The sequence below is a fragment of the Gouania willdenowi genome, chromosome 22 (genome assembly GCF_900634775.1).
Source record: "Gouania willdenowi chromosome 22, fGouWil2.1, whole genome shotgun sequence".
Lineage (NCBI taxonomy): Eukaryota > Metazoa > Chordata > Actinopteri > Blenniiformes > Gobiesocidae > Gouania > Gouania willdenowi.
In genome coordinates, this window is record NC_041065.1 from 11,799,149 (window position 1) to 11,816,310 (window position 17,162).

Genomic DNA, 17,162 nt, shown 5'->3' on the forward strand with positions numbered 1-17,162 from the left:
ATGCCGATACACGTAAAAAATGCAAAAATCGGCTGATAATATTGGCCGTCTGATGTATCGGTCTATCACTGAATTATTTGACTCCTGGCTGCTCTTAAAAGACTTTTAAAAAAAATAACCCAACAAAAACCTCTCATAATATACAGCATATGATCTTTTGATAGAGCTTGCAAACAGTCAGTGTAAATAATGCGAATCGGCGAGCGCAGCAGCTCGCCTCCGCCAATGCCGATACACGTAAAAAACGCAAAAATCAGCCGATAATATCGGCTGGCCGATGTTTTGGTCTATCACTAATTTACTGTAGTTGACTCCTGGCTGCTCTTAAAGGACTTTAAAGACAATAACCCAACAAAAACCTCTCATATTATACAGTATATGATATTTTGTTTGAGCTTGAAAATAGAATCCACGACAGGTTCCCTTTAACCGCCTAAGAATGGTTTCCGCTTTCTGGGTTCCCTTTTTTTTCGACCAGCAACTAATTTGTGTTCCTCAAAGCTTCAATGCCTCCATTTCCTTATTTTTACATCTATAGTCTGTTTGTGTATTTGTGCTTTCAATGTCACACATTGTGATCGAGCATGAGTTTGGTTTCCCTTGTGCTGGCTGGCTGACCTGGCACAGGCCAATCTGCCAAAACAAAAGCCGTCACTATACATCTGCGACAATCAATTAGTCTGATTCAAACAGTCTTGATTAATCATCGCTGTGGTACAATGTTCGACATCAGCCATATGTAACATAATCATGGCCTCTAGTGACTCCTGATCCACCAGCCTATGTCTGGAGCTGTGTTAGCCAATATTTGGAGAGAGACAAAGCAAACTTAATGACAATGAGCATAGTGGCAGTTCTTATTTCAAGTGTGAATGCAAGTCATGTTGGTTCAAACAAGATCTGAATTGTTTTTTTCAAGAGATGGACTTTATTTTTTTGTTTAGGCCAGTGGTTCTCAAACAGACAACAGTGGGGAATATTGCTGAATATTGTGCATGAAAAATTGGGAGAAGAAATGACAAGGAAATGTAGAAACATTTGACAACATATATACAGACTCGAAAACAGTAGATCAGTCACTAGAATAGACAATAAAAATGCTAAAAAAACACAAAATGATTCTAAAAACATACAATATAGACAACAACACACACACAAACCTTTTTTTAGTTTTTAATTATTCTATATTATTTAAATGCTGACATGATTGTTGATAATATTGCCCTAGAATCAGACAATCTCTTCTTTGTGGCCCCCACTGTGATAAAAGTTGCCCATCTTTGATTTAGATTATGATTCCTTATAATCTGATGCTTTTCTGTTCCTGCATCGTTTGCATTTGCCTTGCTTGAGGTTATTTTCATGCCCACAAAGATTGCATACTTGGACCTATTCCCAACAATGATGTACCATGAAATCTCAGCCAAATGTCATTTCCTTTCATGTGGGACAAGGCCTGGACCTACCAGATCTGGCTGAATCTCTAACCTCAAACCAAAGAATTAGTTTTAGCTCCTTTCTAACTTATGCAGCTCTATATGCACCGCAGCGGCGTGCTTTTGTGAACATGTGCTCATCAGAAGGAGAACTGGTCTACTCCTTGTTTTGTTTTGTGTTTTTCAGCCCATGAATAGGTGCTTGAGTGTCTGTCCAGCCCGCTCTAGACAGCAGCGTTTAATGAGTCGGACCTCCACCTATCCATACAGACACAGGGTGTTAACAACTAATTAAAGAATTTACTGCCTCACTAAAACTCCATTATTGCTGTTCCCTCCCAATTATTGGCTCTATTATCAGCTTTTATGGACTCAGGTGAGCTTCCGGAGAAAGTTGTGCTTGTTTTTGCAACGCAGTTAATTCTTTAGGAATTGACATGATTGTCTCTAACAGTCACAAAGTGTCAGAGTCTATAGTAAAGTTTCTGATGTGTTTTAAAGAGGAAAAACTCCAGGGATGGATCGTGTAAATATGTATTTTTCATGTTGTGTCAAGTAGAATATTCTACACCAGCTGTGTTTGTTCTCTCTCAGACAGGCGGCCATTTTTCCCTCTGATTCCACCACACGTGCTTTCCATCTGTCTGTCTCACCTCTGTGTATTAATGAACTTGTCTCTCCTCCGTCCACTAGGTGACAGTAATGACACGGCTCTCACCCATGCACCTTAAGGATGGGATTATTATGTAAATTATTGTTTACTGCTGAACTTTCTGAGGCCTTGCACAGTGAGGGTTGGGTGTGTTACAGTGGGACTTGATAGAGACTTGGTCATGTTGAGTTGAAGGTAATGATGGAGGGAAGCCCACCTGCTGTTCATTGGAGGCTCGGTTTTATCTTCGTTATCAAAGTGTCACAATCCTATTTATTTTTTTTTGTACTGATGTTCTTTAAAAGGAAAATCTTGACTTTATAGTTGACATTCTTACACCTGACATAAAATTCTTGTCTAATTGAAAGTGAATTTGGTTTTTCAAATTAGCTGTCATGGTTCAACTGTTGCTATAGCCATAGTGCATAACACTGTTAAGGCATTGTTGGTGTTTCCATCTGGACTTCTTATGATTTATCAGGATATTTACCAGGGGTGTGTATTACCTGGCATCTGGCGATACGATTCGTATTCCGATACATAGGTCACGATACGATATTATATATATCCCAATATTAAAGAATAAGGCGATTATTGCATTTTTATATATATATTATGACTTAAGAAACAACTAATCTGTAAATGTGTACACCTGCATGAGAACATTATGTATGAAATATATTTAATTGGCATATTTTACACTTAAAACATTGGTTTTAACATGTCATGTGCCAACAACTTAAAATTAAAAAAAATAACATACAATCTGGCTTTAGTGCAATGTAACTGAGGTATATGTCTCGAACAACAAATAAATTGTGAAAGTTAGTACTTTTTAGATTTTATTGGAAAAACACAAGCTGGTCAACATGTCCAGGTTTCAGAGCACTTCTTTTGTAGTTGCAATGTCTCCTGCAGTGGAAAAATACTTTCCTGGTTAGATAAAGGTAAAAAAAAAAACAATTTTAATCCAAAAAATGGATATGGATGCATTTTGAATCGATCCGAGAATCGCTCGACGTAATATTGCGATATATCGGCGAATCGATTTTTTTCAACACCCCTAATATTTAGGCATTCTAGACCATCTGTCTTTAAGTCCAGTCTTTGAGAGTTGCTATCCAGCACGTTTTAGACAATGGTCATTTTGATTCAGTTTCAGCCATTGTCTTATGACTAAAAGGAAAGTTAGTTTTAGCCAAAATTTGGTCACAATTTGAGTTATAGGCAACTAAATGTTAAGATTTTAGTTAAACTAAACTTGTTACAGATATAGTAGAACAAAATAAACAACTTTAGAGTTTTGGGTTTTTTGAGATTGAATTACCATTGATAACCCTGATATGGAATGTTAATGATATCTGTTAATACACAGATTTGATGTGATCAATGCGTAAGACCACATGGGCCGTCTTACATCCGCAAACACAATGAGTTTTTTTCCTATTACATCACTTACCGGCTTGTAACGTCTTCCAAGCTACAACAAAAGTCATTTTTATTGGATACGTTCCAAAAAACTACTTAGTTGCATTTGGATTTTGTTCCATGTGAACATTATAGTTTTGTTTTTATTAGTGAATGAAAAGATCCATACAGTATATTTTTATAATATTTTTGTTGACATGTATTTTTTTTTGTCTCATTATTGTCCCTTAAAAAAATGTAGTCTATGAAATCTATGACGCAAATTTGTACGCTGTTATTCTAAATACAGTCAAAGTAAATCATTGTACCTTTTTTACACTTTATTTTCCTTCTCTGTGTCACATGTAATAGAGGACCGATGTCAGTTGTTGACATTGTAAATATGAAGAAATCAAAAACTGGAACGTACCTACAAGTTATTGTCTTAAGGCAGTAATTATGAGCTTTCAACTGGTCCAACCGCACACGGCAATACACAAGAAATTGACAGCGTGATTTTCCAAAAGAATAGATGATTGATAGATCCTTTTCAATCTCGTACCTGTTTATTTGGATGAAACTGATTGAAGCTTAACTTCATTACACAACCGAAAGGTTAACTCTTTTGTTCAAAGACTGAAGATTTTGGTGTGTGGGTGACATGGTATGTTCATGTTGTCAAAGGTGATTGTGAATATCTGATGTAGATGAAATGGTGCAGTGATGGGTGAGGTCTAATATTATGGTCTGTGTACCACAAAGAAAGTTTAGTATTAGGGTCACACATGCAGTTGCTTGGTTATCATTGAAGCTGCTAAAAAAAAAAAAAAAAGCTGATATCCAGAGTTTCTGAGAAACGTCTCGATGTCCCGCCCTAAACAGCCTCACCTCTTCCCACTGCCTCTGCCAATCTACCAGAAGCCACACCTCTACTTTTCTGCACGCGCATCATGTAACATAACAAGGTCACATCGGGTCGTATTGATATAGGTCTATGGGTCAGGTAAGAGCCAAAATCATATTTACCTGTTGTGACACGCGGCCTTGTTTCCATGCAAAGTTCCGCATTCACTTTGATTGACAGTCCAAAAACAGGAAGTCAAAGCCTATTGGCTGGGCGCACTCTGCGATCATTTCTATTTGTATAGGGGTCTATAGGACGAAGGAGGGACTTATATACAGTACATTAATGTATATGAATGACCACCGGCAGTAGACCATAGTAAAAGACTAGTTAAGTATTTTTTTCACATTTCAAAAGAATCATACATAAACATAGATTTCTCAGAAACTCTGGATATCAGCTTTAAAGAGTAAACCCCAGGTTTTGGCTGATCTGCCATTCAAAAAAAATGCCTTGATTATGGGCGGAGCTCCTGGTGCAGTTAGGACACGCCCAGTCTATACTATAAAATCTCCAAAGAACAATCTCTGATTTTCAATGCAAAATATACCTCTCTATTCACAATTATCTCAGTCCAACCTACCCACCACAAATTGCAGAGTCCACAGGTGATGGTTTTTATGGGAGGGGCAGAGCCATTAGTGCTTGTTTATGATGCAAAATTGAATTGTAATAGCTGGGTTTCAACCCATAGATGGCAGACACTCTTACTTTTTACAACAACATACGCCAAATTGAAATACTGTGACTAAAATGTTGAGTTGGACCTTCTTCATACCCGCATATATTAGTTTTGGGGTTTAGTTTCTCTTTAAGGAAAGGGTCAAATGGGTTAATCCCCAAAATAGAACACCTGCTAACCATTAGTCAGTTGCTTATTAGCATGCAAATTAGTAACATATTGACTCTTAATGAGTCATTATTAAGTATTTATTAATGCCTTATTATACAACCAGTAAACCATTTACTAAGAGTTTCCCTCAATAACTTCAGAATTATTACTTATTAGTGGTAAGTAAGGAAGTTATTGTATATGAATTATGATCTCAACATGCAAGGGTTAGGATTAGGATTAGGGTTAACGTTAACCCTAATCCTTAATAAGTACTTAATAATGACTAATTAAGAGCCAATATGTTGTTACTAATGCTAATAAGCAACTAATTAATAGTGAATAGGTGTTTCCTAATATAAAGTGTTACCACTATTTTAATTCAGTTGTTTTATGAAGAAATAATCCCAGATTTTTCATTATGGAAAATATTAAAAGGTTGAAGTATGTAAAGTTAGTGCAATCTAATTTATGAAGAATAAGTTCCAGCAAACAGACATAGACTAATGTATTTATCAAACAAAGACACTTGTAATTTGTCTCCATTGTATGTGTCCATATAAAAATAAATAGGAGTGTTATTAGAAAGAGAGGTTTACCACAAAGCCTGTAGCCCTTTGTTGGTGGATTATACTGGTTAATGACATGGTCACAGGTGTCCTGTGGGAGTTAAAGAAAATTTGTTTAAAAAGCGAACCTCGTGAAAAGAAATGCGACCAAAATTACACCAAGCGCTTCCTCTCAAACATCAGTTACACCAGGTTTTGCATCCATTTTCTAGCCTTTTCTTCTCCAGCTTCCGCCCAAGCCACGCAGCCGTTTGCATACGAGCGTAATGGAAAGCCAAAAATAAAGACACCACTGGTGTCAAGAGAAGCAATGACAGTAATGGAAGACAAAGACTCCCACTGCTGACATGAGACACCCAACAACTGACATCCATCACGACCTGTCAGTGAAGGCGAGTCAGGCCGACCCCGTCCACAACGCGCCGGCTTCACCGACACACGCCTTCACCTGCAGACTTTTGTCAGTATCGCTGAGTTCATCTCACGTCTGACACGCGGGGGACATTCCCCTGCATTCTGTGCATAACCAGGAGGAGAAAAAGGTGTTTTCTCTTCAAAGATAAATGCAAGCGTGAGACAGCACACTAATTAAAAATGCAATACATCATTTACAAACAACCTACATTCTTTAAGGTTATATATGTTGAATTCAGTCTAGCTGCTGTTTAATGTCTACAAAGGGTTGAGTGACACTTCTTTTTCTTTTTTTTTTGTCAAAACTGTCATGAGTGGAAAGTGTCAAATTCGAATAATATTAACATGTATAGACAGACATATTGCATTTGTTATTCCACAAATGAACACATTTCAAATGTCATTTTGCATTATACAAGCTTACACAATTTGCCATTGAATAACAGGTCATCTTTACATTAAAATTATCCGCTTTTGCCTTTTTTTAAAAGCATGCTTTTAAGCTTTATGAAAAGTTGACCTACAGGCATAAATGGTAATGTTCTAATCTTTGCTGAGCTATTATGTTTTATGAAATCTGCTAATTCTAACATTATTATTGCAATTATTACATTCTTGCTTTCCCCTATCTCCTTTTGTTTATTTGCATTCTCTAATAATAATATCTTATAAGTGTATATTGAACTTAAATTAATAGATTTTTCTCGCATTATTGAAATTAATCTCTTACTTTATACCAGCAGTGTCAAATACGGGCCAGTTAAACCTAAGGTGAGCCATAGATATTTAGGTGGTAAACAAGTAATTTCAACATAATGGTCTCTAATTTGAATTTCTATGTATCAATGATACATAAAGTATGTAAGGCACAGGCAATATCCATTTGTGTAGCGCATTTCATACACTAGGCAACTCAACGTGCTTTACATGATCAAAAAGTGCAATATATAATAGCTTAAAAATCAATAAGAACATTGAAATTTGCAACAAAAACATTTAAAATCAGCAATAAAAACATGACCAAAATTCATAATAAGTGACAAATATCAGTCCCTGCAGGAGCTTCACTTAAATTCCCTTCATTTCATAACAAATTTCTATGATATTTGGGCAGATTTTGTAAAATAACGATTGCAGGATTTTGAAAAGACTGAGAGTTCGTTTTTAACAACTTCAGATTAAAAATGACTGCCATCGTGACTGCAGATATTGTAGCGTTTCATAGGATTTGTCTTTAGAGGAGCTGAGATATCTACCGATGAATTAGTTACTAACTTACACAATCATTCATATTTTTTTAGTCATTTTTACTTTCTCCTGTGGGCCAAATGTGTCCTATATTTCTGAAGAGGAATTTTTAGCCTCTCCCTGAGGTAGTATTTATGCTTCTCTGTCAGTTTAAAAACGCTCTGCTAGCTGTTTTCTTTAAAAACAACTTAAACACCAAGGCTGTACATCAACACTACAGTGTGCCTCACTTGGTAATATGTATAGTTTATTAGTAAGGCATAAGAAAGCAGGCCCTACTTCCTTTTAAGCCTTTATTTATTCATGTTCCTTATTTTCCTTCATTATGATGCTGACATTGTAATTGTATGCTATATTTAACACTATTACCATGATTTAACATGACAGATGACACGGATTTTCCAGTTGATAATTAAAAGAAAGACAATTGGACAATGTGATCTTTGCAAAGCAATCCTGATTTTTCTATTTCATATTAGCTGTTGGCTTAGCTGTAGCGTCAATGGTTAGTTAACACCTTTATATTATTTCTCCCTTTTCCTGTTTGAACTTTAAAAGAACCTGAAATGATTTGGCGAATGAGAGCGCCCGTCCCAGCTGCTGATGGATATCACGTAAGCTTTGTTGCAGCGGCTGACAAATTGCAGGGCAGCAACACCTTACGGGGTTTGTTTAGCATTCCATGTCTGATGTGTTTTGAAAGGTATTAATGGTGGACATGGAGGCATGAGATATTACCTGCAGGTTCAGTTCAGCTCTCTTGTCGAAACCAGACCGGGCCTGTGAGGTGAAGCTCTGTCATCGAGCAGCCTCCTGTCACATGGCGTACGTTAAAACTGCAGAGGTTTTTTTGAACCACGAAATGCATTGTGTCTGTAAAACAATTAGTTAAAACAAAGTTTGTTCCTTAATATAAATATAAATAGATATATTACTAATAAGCAAATTCATTATGATTTTTGTTTTTGCAGAATAATGAATCCCATTGCAAAGAAAGTAGTGCGTGACCCATCATTAGAAAAGGGCAAGACTTACTGGGTGAAGTCGCCATGTGAATTGACCAACCAGTGCGTCTCTCATGTATTAGTTCGTTTAACCGGGGGATACATGCTTCCTGTGTCAGTGACCTTCTCCCCGTGGCTGCTGGGAATTACAGTCATTCAGTGAGCGGCTCGGCATTGATGGATGACACCTGTGCCCGTTGAGCAATAATTCCCTGGTTCACAATTGTTTTTCTTTCTCACTTTTGCGTGGGAGCAACTAGTATGCATTCCTCAGCCAAAACTAACAAAGATAATCTTCTCATCAACATGATGTATGCTTTTTTTTTTTCTTCCAATGATAAGTTATTAGACGATCATGAAATGCCTTGTTATGGCTGCACTCGCGCTACCCGTCCGTTGTGTTCCAGAGACCAGCTGCAGTGCGGATGCAAATTTAATAACGTGGCTGACTGAAGCATGATGCAGCATTTATTTAAGTTTTTTTTTTTTTTTTTTTTTTAAAGATGAACTTATCGCTCCTTCCCCGTGGGCATCGTGTGCTCTAATAGTTTCACAGCTGGTAAACACCACCATGGCCCTAACTGTGTGCTGTGGAAAAAAATTATGAATTCCAATCTGTCCATGTCACCATAATGCTGCAGAAATTTCAATTTATTTCACTCGTTGGGCGAAATATATATATATATTTTTCTTCCATGACATGTGTGTGTCAAGCATGTGATGCTAAATATAGTGTGAAAGGATTCTGAGTCAGTGTGAGTTTGAAACTACTGTACCATAGTTTATGATGAAATGATTAAACAGTGTGCTGGGAACACTGGTAAAAATTTGCGTATTTTTTTATATTAATATATCATCATATTCGTAACTGCACCGACCACAAACCTCACCTGTTTCACCCAGCTTTTAACATTTAAAAAGCACTTTTAAATAAAATGTATTTTTATTATTGATTGTATATATATACGTATATATAAATCAATAATAATACATTTTATTTAAAAGTGCTTTTCAAGAAACTGAAACACTTTACGAGTTAAAACGACAATAGCAAAAACAGTGATTAAAACAAAGAAATATATATATAATATATATACAAAACAGAATGTTGAGTTGGTTTGACTAAAGAACACAATAGAGCTGCATAGTCTTGATCACTATTGGTTTGTATTTTGGTACAGTTTTAATTATAATGTATAGAAAAACACATATTGTGCTATTATTATTATTATTATTATTATTATTATTATTATTATTATTATGTTGTGCAATTAATTAACGTCACAGGTTAATTTCCAAACACTTAGATATGAAAGGATTTGAGCAGATTTTTTTTTTTTTTTTTAAGAAACATTTTTTTTGGTCTTCACGTTCATAGTTAAACACAATCCTTTTGTCTGTTTAGTTTAATCCTGTTAACTGTCTTTGCTTTGGAATCCTGAAAAGGCAAGTTTTATCTCACACTGCAGCAGTTTTACGACGATTATTGACATTTGGTCGACAGAACCAAACAGAGGTAATTCATTGTCCTCGCCAAGTCATACAGAAGTCATGGAGGACTTCAGATAATGGAAATGGAAATGTGTGTAAGCTTGAGTTATAAATAACTAGATGTGACTTTTTTTTTTTTTCCAACTTTCATAGACGTGTCGCTTTAGGATAAATGATCGTTACACTTTCTCCTATTTTAGTTTTTGTTGAAAGTCCTGGAGCGTGACATCCAATCTGTCATCTGCTGTTCTCAGGCTGCTTTGTCTGCGAGGGTCTCAAACAGATGTCCAAGAAAAACAGCCACGATTGTATTTGTGCCTGTCATCACGACGTCCTTTCACAACCGCTGTCTCAGAGGTGCATTACAGCGCACGTTGCTTGCTCAAAGCATGTGTAAAAATGCTCCTCTGACAACCAGAGGCCTGGGAATTTCAAAGCACAGACGATAAGGACACAGAGGGCACTGGGTTAATCACATTGATATCTCAAAAGAATGCTGACGAATGTTATTTTTCTATGCGCCTCATACCTGTAACAATGTTAAAGATTTCAATGTGTAACTAGGGCTGTGCGAAAATTAGATTTTCAATTCGATTTTCGATTTTTTTTAAAAAAATTTTTTTTAATGCGCTTAAAAATGACTGCAGACATCAGATACTGTATATTGTCAAAAGTGCAACTTTATTGCTGTGATTGTCCTCAAGTAAATGAATCTCTGTCATTCAACATTTTCAAGTTTTAACCCAGGTTTAAGTAAAAGTGCAACAGCAACTTCACAGTAGCTTCAAATTTTCTGATTAATAAATCAGATAACTACATATTCTATAACATATAACATTACATATGCATCGCAGCATAGTGCGAATAAAACATGTAACATGCCTGTGACACACGTTTAGCCTACTCAAAGGGTAAACACATGTAAACAAAGAGGGGGCTGGCTCACATCGGAACGCGAAAAATTCCAAAAAAAACTGGTGGGAAAAAAGAAAAATATTTAAAAATTAAAAAAAATATATATATATTTTTTTTTTTAAACTCGAATTTGCAATATAAAAATTGTTTTTATCTACAAATTCCATTATTTTTTGCCTTGCCCTACGTGTAACTATTTTATAAATGGTTATATAACTAGGCTGGGACTTTAACGCATTAACTACGGAAAAATTACGGAGCCTTTCTCATTGCACAAGTTCCCGGTTTTCTCATAATACTGATGCATCATCAGTTTCATCAGTTGGTCTATTTATTTCATGTTTTGCACTGTTCAGTTTCCTGCTGTTTTTATTCGTTTTTTTTAATGCACAAAAAACAAATTTGTTTTTTAGAAAGCTTAAAAAAAATTCAGAAAAGCGTGAATATAGCTTACTCGAATTTAATTTTGTGCTTTGTCATAATATTCTCTATTCATATCACACATTATGTTCACATTCTGTGATGAAAATAATAATAAACACAATGTTGTTGTTTAAGCTCATTTATTTTCTTTGATTGAATCGTAAACCAAAGTTCATTTAAATGGGAAAAATGTTGCTTCTCGTGTCAAATATTGCTATGAGATTAATTTAAATGAATTAATGATAAAATCTCAAATTAATTAGATTAAATATTTTGATCGAGTCCCGCCACTAGTTATAACTAAAGGTGGGAGGATATATAGATCAACATGATATTGCAATGTTAAAACGCCACAAAAATGTATCTTTGAGATTAAAAAAAAAAAAATTGTTTTATTGTTATAGTGTAGTTCTTTTTTATTTTCCTATTGGGTTGACAATGTCTTACCCAAATTCTGTCAGTAGGTGCAGAGTTAAAATAAAATAAATGCACTGTTATCGTTCCAACTGCGATACATTTTTTTCCCTTTTATTTTCCAAAATTATCGTATGATGAACTCATCGTATCGTCCAAATCCTAGTTAATCACATCCAACCTGTAATCTGTAATCTTTTTATTGAATTTGTTGTTTAGTGACAACACTGTTCCTTAAACTTTAGATACGGGAGTTATTTATTTTTTGTTTTGTTTTATTCTTAGCAGGCAGGAAACTTGTTGACAAACTCAGTTGTTCGTTTCCTGATTAGATCACCAACAAGTCCGGGCACCTCCCAGCATCCACGTGTTTGCACAAACCGATCGAGCTACCTGGCAGGTTTGGATTCATCGTGTAATCTGATTACCTGCTGATGGATTTGACGCTCCTAATACTGACTAGAGCCATTAATGGAGAGGCATGAGTGCAATTGTTCCATTTGGTGTTTACTTTTCAATGCATTATCGTTAAAGGCCAAAGCCAGGTGAAGTGAGCTGTGACTGATGCGCCCTTGATTCACTCTGAGCCAGGTCAATAGTTGGCTCATATATTCATTAAAGATATCATTGTAAACACCATTTTTTTTTCAGTGGTTCACTTTGTCACTTCCTCGCAAAAGCTTGAGAAAACGCTATTTTATAGAAAAATGGTTTGGTTTGGCCAATTAATTTATTTATCCAATCCAACTTTGTTTGTTAAGCACTTTAAAACAACCACAGCTGACCAAAGTGCTGTGTAGACAAAAATGAAATACATCACAGCTCAACATGAGATAAAACTACATTTGAAATACAAAATAAATTAAAAGGCATAAAATATGACATACAAAGTAAATTAAGAGGCATGAAACATGAGTTAAGGTACGCTATAAAAGAAGTTAAATGAACGTCTTACTAGGTGTCATAGGCCAAGGAAAAGAGAGAGATGAGACCTGTTTAAGGTGCTTACGCAGATCGTTCCACAGCAAACGCACGGTCCTCTCTTGTGTTAGTCTTTAGCAGTTGGATTATTTGAACCAACCCCAACAATAACGTAAATATGATATTTAGATAGATGTAATTGATTTACATTGATGATGTGGTTAAATTTTAGAAGTTATAGTTCTGCTTATCATCATATCTGTCAAGTTTTGGATTAAGCTCCACTATCCCTTATATTTTGAGACGGGTGTACAAGAAACCTATAATACCCACTTGTCAATCACTTACTAAATACAATTAGTTGATTAGAATGTGGTAGACATATCTTTATTAACATTGAAATGCTGTGAACATTCCTAATAGGGCTGGGCAATATGGACCAAAACTCATATCTTAATATATTTTCTCAAAATGCCGATATATGATATAAATTTTGATAATTTTATTTCAAATGAAGTCTGACCAGAAAGACAATTCTGATGCAAAATGTCACACAGACACATTTATTAATAAACAGATGCACATTATGTGCCACTTTTGGCTTTTTCTACTCTAAGGGACAGCACGTGTGAGTGAGTTTTGTAGTGTGGCTTGTTAGGGGATGGTCTGGGTTTGGACGCACTCATTAATCTATCTAACTGAGCTTTACATGCTTTGCTGAGAAGTAAAAGCAGTGACTCCTAAAACAGATATTTAGATATGAAATAAGTTATAATACATATATATATATATATATGCAATATTGTGTTGTTGTTTTCTATATCACCAAAATAGAACACAATGTAATGCCCAGCCCAAATTCCAACATTATAATACAGCTTAAATGAAAACTTAAACAACTGTGCTTCATATATGCATTTATCTATTATACTTACAGTTTATATACAAGTCAACACATTGTATATTTACTGTTAATTTCACATAACAAACCCCTGCTTTCTCCTGACCTGCCAATAGGTTACTGGAGTTTGCTTTTTTAATCTCATCGTACATGTGTACAGTGACAATAAAGGCATTCTATTCTATTCTAGGAGGGAAATGGGCGGGGCTCCTGGAGCAGTTAAGACACGCCCAGTCTATTCTCTAAAATCTCAACCTACTCACCACAGATTGTAGAGCCACAGGTGCTAGTTTTTATAAAAGGGGCAAGGGCTAACAGTGCTTGTTTGTGATGCAAGATGCTACCAAAACATCACATGACCTTGTTCTCAGCCAGTATCAAAAATCAATTGTAATAGCCTGGTTTCAACCCATAGAGGGCAGTCACTCTGACAGTTTACAACTAAATACGCCAAATTGAAATGCTTTGACTAAAATGTTAAAAGTTGGACCAGGATCAATCAACAGCACTACTTCATACCCAAATGCATCGGTATTCTTCTGGGTTTAGTTACTCTTTAAGTTAAATAGTTACATTTAATTTTTATTACATATTTAATTTTTATTTCTCATGCTCAGTCATGTGGTTCTCTGGCTTCTTCTTACATCCATCTATCTCTCTTCTTAGTTGTTTCTGGGTTTGTTCCCACTGCCGTCACTAATATTGCGAGAACTGCCACCCAGGCCACTGCAGGTGGCAGTTTTCTCGAGGCTAGTGACAGCTTTCAGTTTAGAGAGGCAGAAGAATGTTTTTATTTATTTATATTTAATTATTATTTCATTATTACTGCGTTATAATACAGGATATTACTGTAAAAATACTAATACGGGAGGATGGCTGGAAAAAGCGGTAAAATACGGTTGTTTCCCGGCCACAAATGCTTATCATCACTATACCCCACAGGCTTCTGTTTTTAAACCTGTTGAAACTTCTTATGTTTGTTTGTTTTTTGGTTTTTTTTTTACAAACGCTGACTTGTTCAAGTAAAATAGAAATAAACTCAGCTCTGATGTCAGCTACAATAACAACATTTCCTGGATTTTTTTTCCTCTTTGTTTCATAATGTGACTCATCCTTACTTTTCTCCTCACAGGTCTGGTGGAAATCTGCTTAATGCATCCCTTGGATGTGGTGAAGACCAGGTGAGCCCTGTTTACTCAATGACGCTTTGTTCTGTTTTCACACGCGTCCCTTAATACAAACAGTTGATATCATTGAAATCTCGAGTTTTCTTCATCAACTCTTCACAATAAATTAGATATGGACAATTTTGCTGGTCCACGATGGGGTGTGATGTTGTTTCAGAGCTTTCAGTGTTGAGGTAGGCCATTATAATCAATGTACAGCACAAAAGGTGAACATTACACAGTACATTGTATAAATACAGTATATACTGTATGTATCGATGTTGTATGAATGTTAGAGCTACTTAGGACAAGCACACACAATGAGTTTGTGTCATGGCATCTCATTTTATTCTAGTAAAGAGTGAGATTTGTGTGCTGACCATCTAAAGATGTGTTAGATACATAAAAAAAAGCTAACAACGTTAGCCGCTCGATTGGTAGCCTTATTTCGCCACTGCACAACAGCAGGGAAATTATTCTAGTTTAGAATAATTTGACAATACAGTTTGAAATGGGAAAAATAAATAAATAAATAAATAGTGAAAAACTCACGCTGAGAAGTGCTAAAACTCACTGCATGTTAGTAACAGACGATATATAAAAGAGATTAGTAATCTATGAACAGATGAAGCTCTGCTTGAATCAGCGACCTATCAGCCAATCAAACATAACACTACACATCAGCCAATCAGGAAGTAGCACTGCTGTATCCGTGGATATGACTGAAGCAACGTTACAAAGAACGATGATGCGTGTTAGGAGTGCATCATTTCTGAGGACAGTAAGCAGTGCTACCCCTACCTAAAGTTGAATACTCACTGTGTGTAGGGCCTTATATTCTATGGGGGCCATATTTTGTGCTAGGGGCCACATATGTGCAATGTATGTTGTTGTTCGCATTCGCGCTACCGGGAGGTGCAGTTAGAGGACAATCAGTTCTGTAATCTGACTGCACATCCATCGCTGCAATGATTGACAGCAATCGATGTCTGACCAAGCAGAGGAGTGTGCTTGTACAAATACTATCACTATCACTGTCACTCCGAGTGCACAACCAGTTGATCCTGCTCTATTTGTCCTTGTATTTGCGTTCCAGGGCTTCAATTCCTTGGAAGGTGGAAGCAGGAGTCAAATGATGTGTTTTGGCATCTGTGCTGGTTTTGTTGAAGAGCAGACATGGCTGCCCGGGAGCCACACGTGGCCCTTAGTAAATGAACAAAATGACTCCAAAAACACACAAAAAGACAGAAAAATACAACATAACAGCAAATATTGACACATTTTTTTCCAAAAACAAACAAAGCAACTACAAGTCTACATGAAAAACATGCAAAAATTCACGAAATGACTCCCTAAAACACAAAAATGCACAAAATGACTCCAAAAACAACAAAAAAAAACATAAAAATGAATAAAATTAGCAAAAACTACACAAAATGACTTCCTAAAACACAAAAATACACAAGAATGACTTCAATAACACACAGGACGATAACAAATATGCACAAAAAACTGAAAAATACACCAAAGGACAACGAAATGTCTCAAGAAATACAACAGAAGTACACAAACTGATCCATAAAACAAAAAAACGACAACAGAAATACACAAAATGAGCAAAGAATGAATAAAATGAGCCCCAAAATACACAACACACCTATAAAAAAAACATACAAAATGACTCAAAAAACCAAAACCAATGACAAAAATACATAAAATGACTGTAAAACAATAAGCAAATATGTACCAAAGGACAAACAAAAATAAACAATCATTCCAAGAATGCACCAAAAGAATCCAAAAACACACAAAACTAACACAACAATATACAAAACATTTGTTTTTTCCTGTGCTAATGCACAGCTTGGTCATTATTCTAAATACTGACGATTATGTGGCACTCGGATCAGATACAATCCCATTTTTATGGCCCCGTTGTGATAAATAAACGTGCTCATTCGTGGAGGAAACGGCTCTATCCACTGAACAGCACAACAAAGCACACACACACACACACACACACACACACACACGGGGAACATGTAAAGTCCACATTAAAAGACAGCATTGTTTACCTGTTTTTTATCTGTCCCTGCAGTCATTTCATAAGAGAAAATACACATACACTATACACAAACACATTCTCTGTACTTTACCCTTTTAAGTGTTCCAACTACATTTGTGCCATGTCTCTGTTCTTTGTGGATCATAGCAGACCCGTCTTTAGTTTCACTTTCTTAATGCTTGGCCTGCTCTTGCAGCCATTCTCCCCACAAATGGGCATCAATGCAGAGAACACTAATGAAAAACGACCTGCACAATATCCCCATTTTGTTTCTCACACAATGTTAATGCCAAATGTTTTATGGGCTTGAATGCTGTCAGCAGATCTTCCTATTTTTTTTTTTTTTTTTTTTTTTCCCATGTAAAGAAAGTTAAAGTCTAAACCTTTTTCGGCCCGTTAG

The 17,162-nt window shown here is 35.9% G+C and overlaps 1 protein-coding gene across 2 annotated transcripts in view; it reads left to right on the forward strand.

Annotated features, from left to right (window-relative positions):
- slc25a21 (solute carrier family 25 member 21) overlaps nt 1–17,162 on the forward strand; it is a 126,987-nt gene that overhangs the window by 73,703 nt on the left and 36,122 nt on the right. For both annotated transcript variants that reach the window (XM_028438562.1, XM_028438563.1), the window contains one exon: nt 14,664–14,712. In XM_028438562.1, the coding sequence (XP_028294363.1) occupies nt 14,664–14,712 (49 nt within the window). The remainder of the gene's footprint in view (nt 1–14,663; nt 14,713–17,162) is intronic.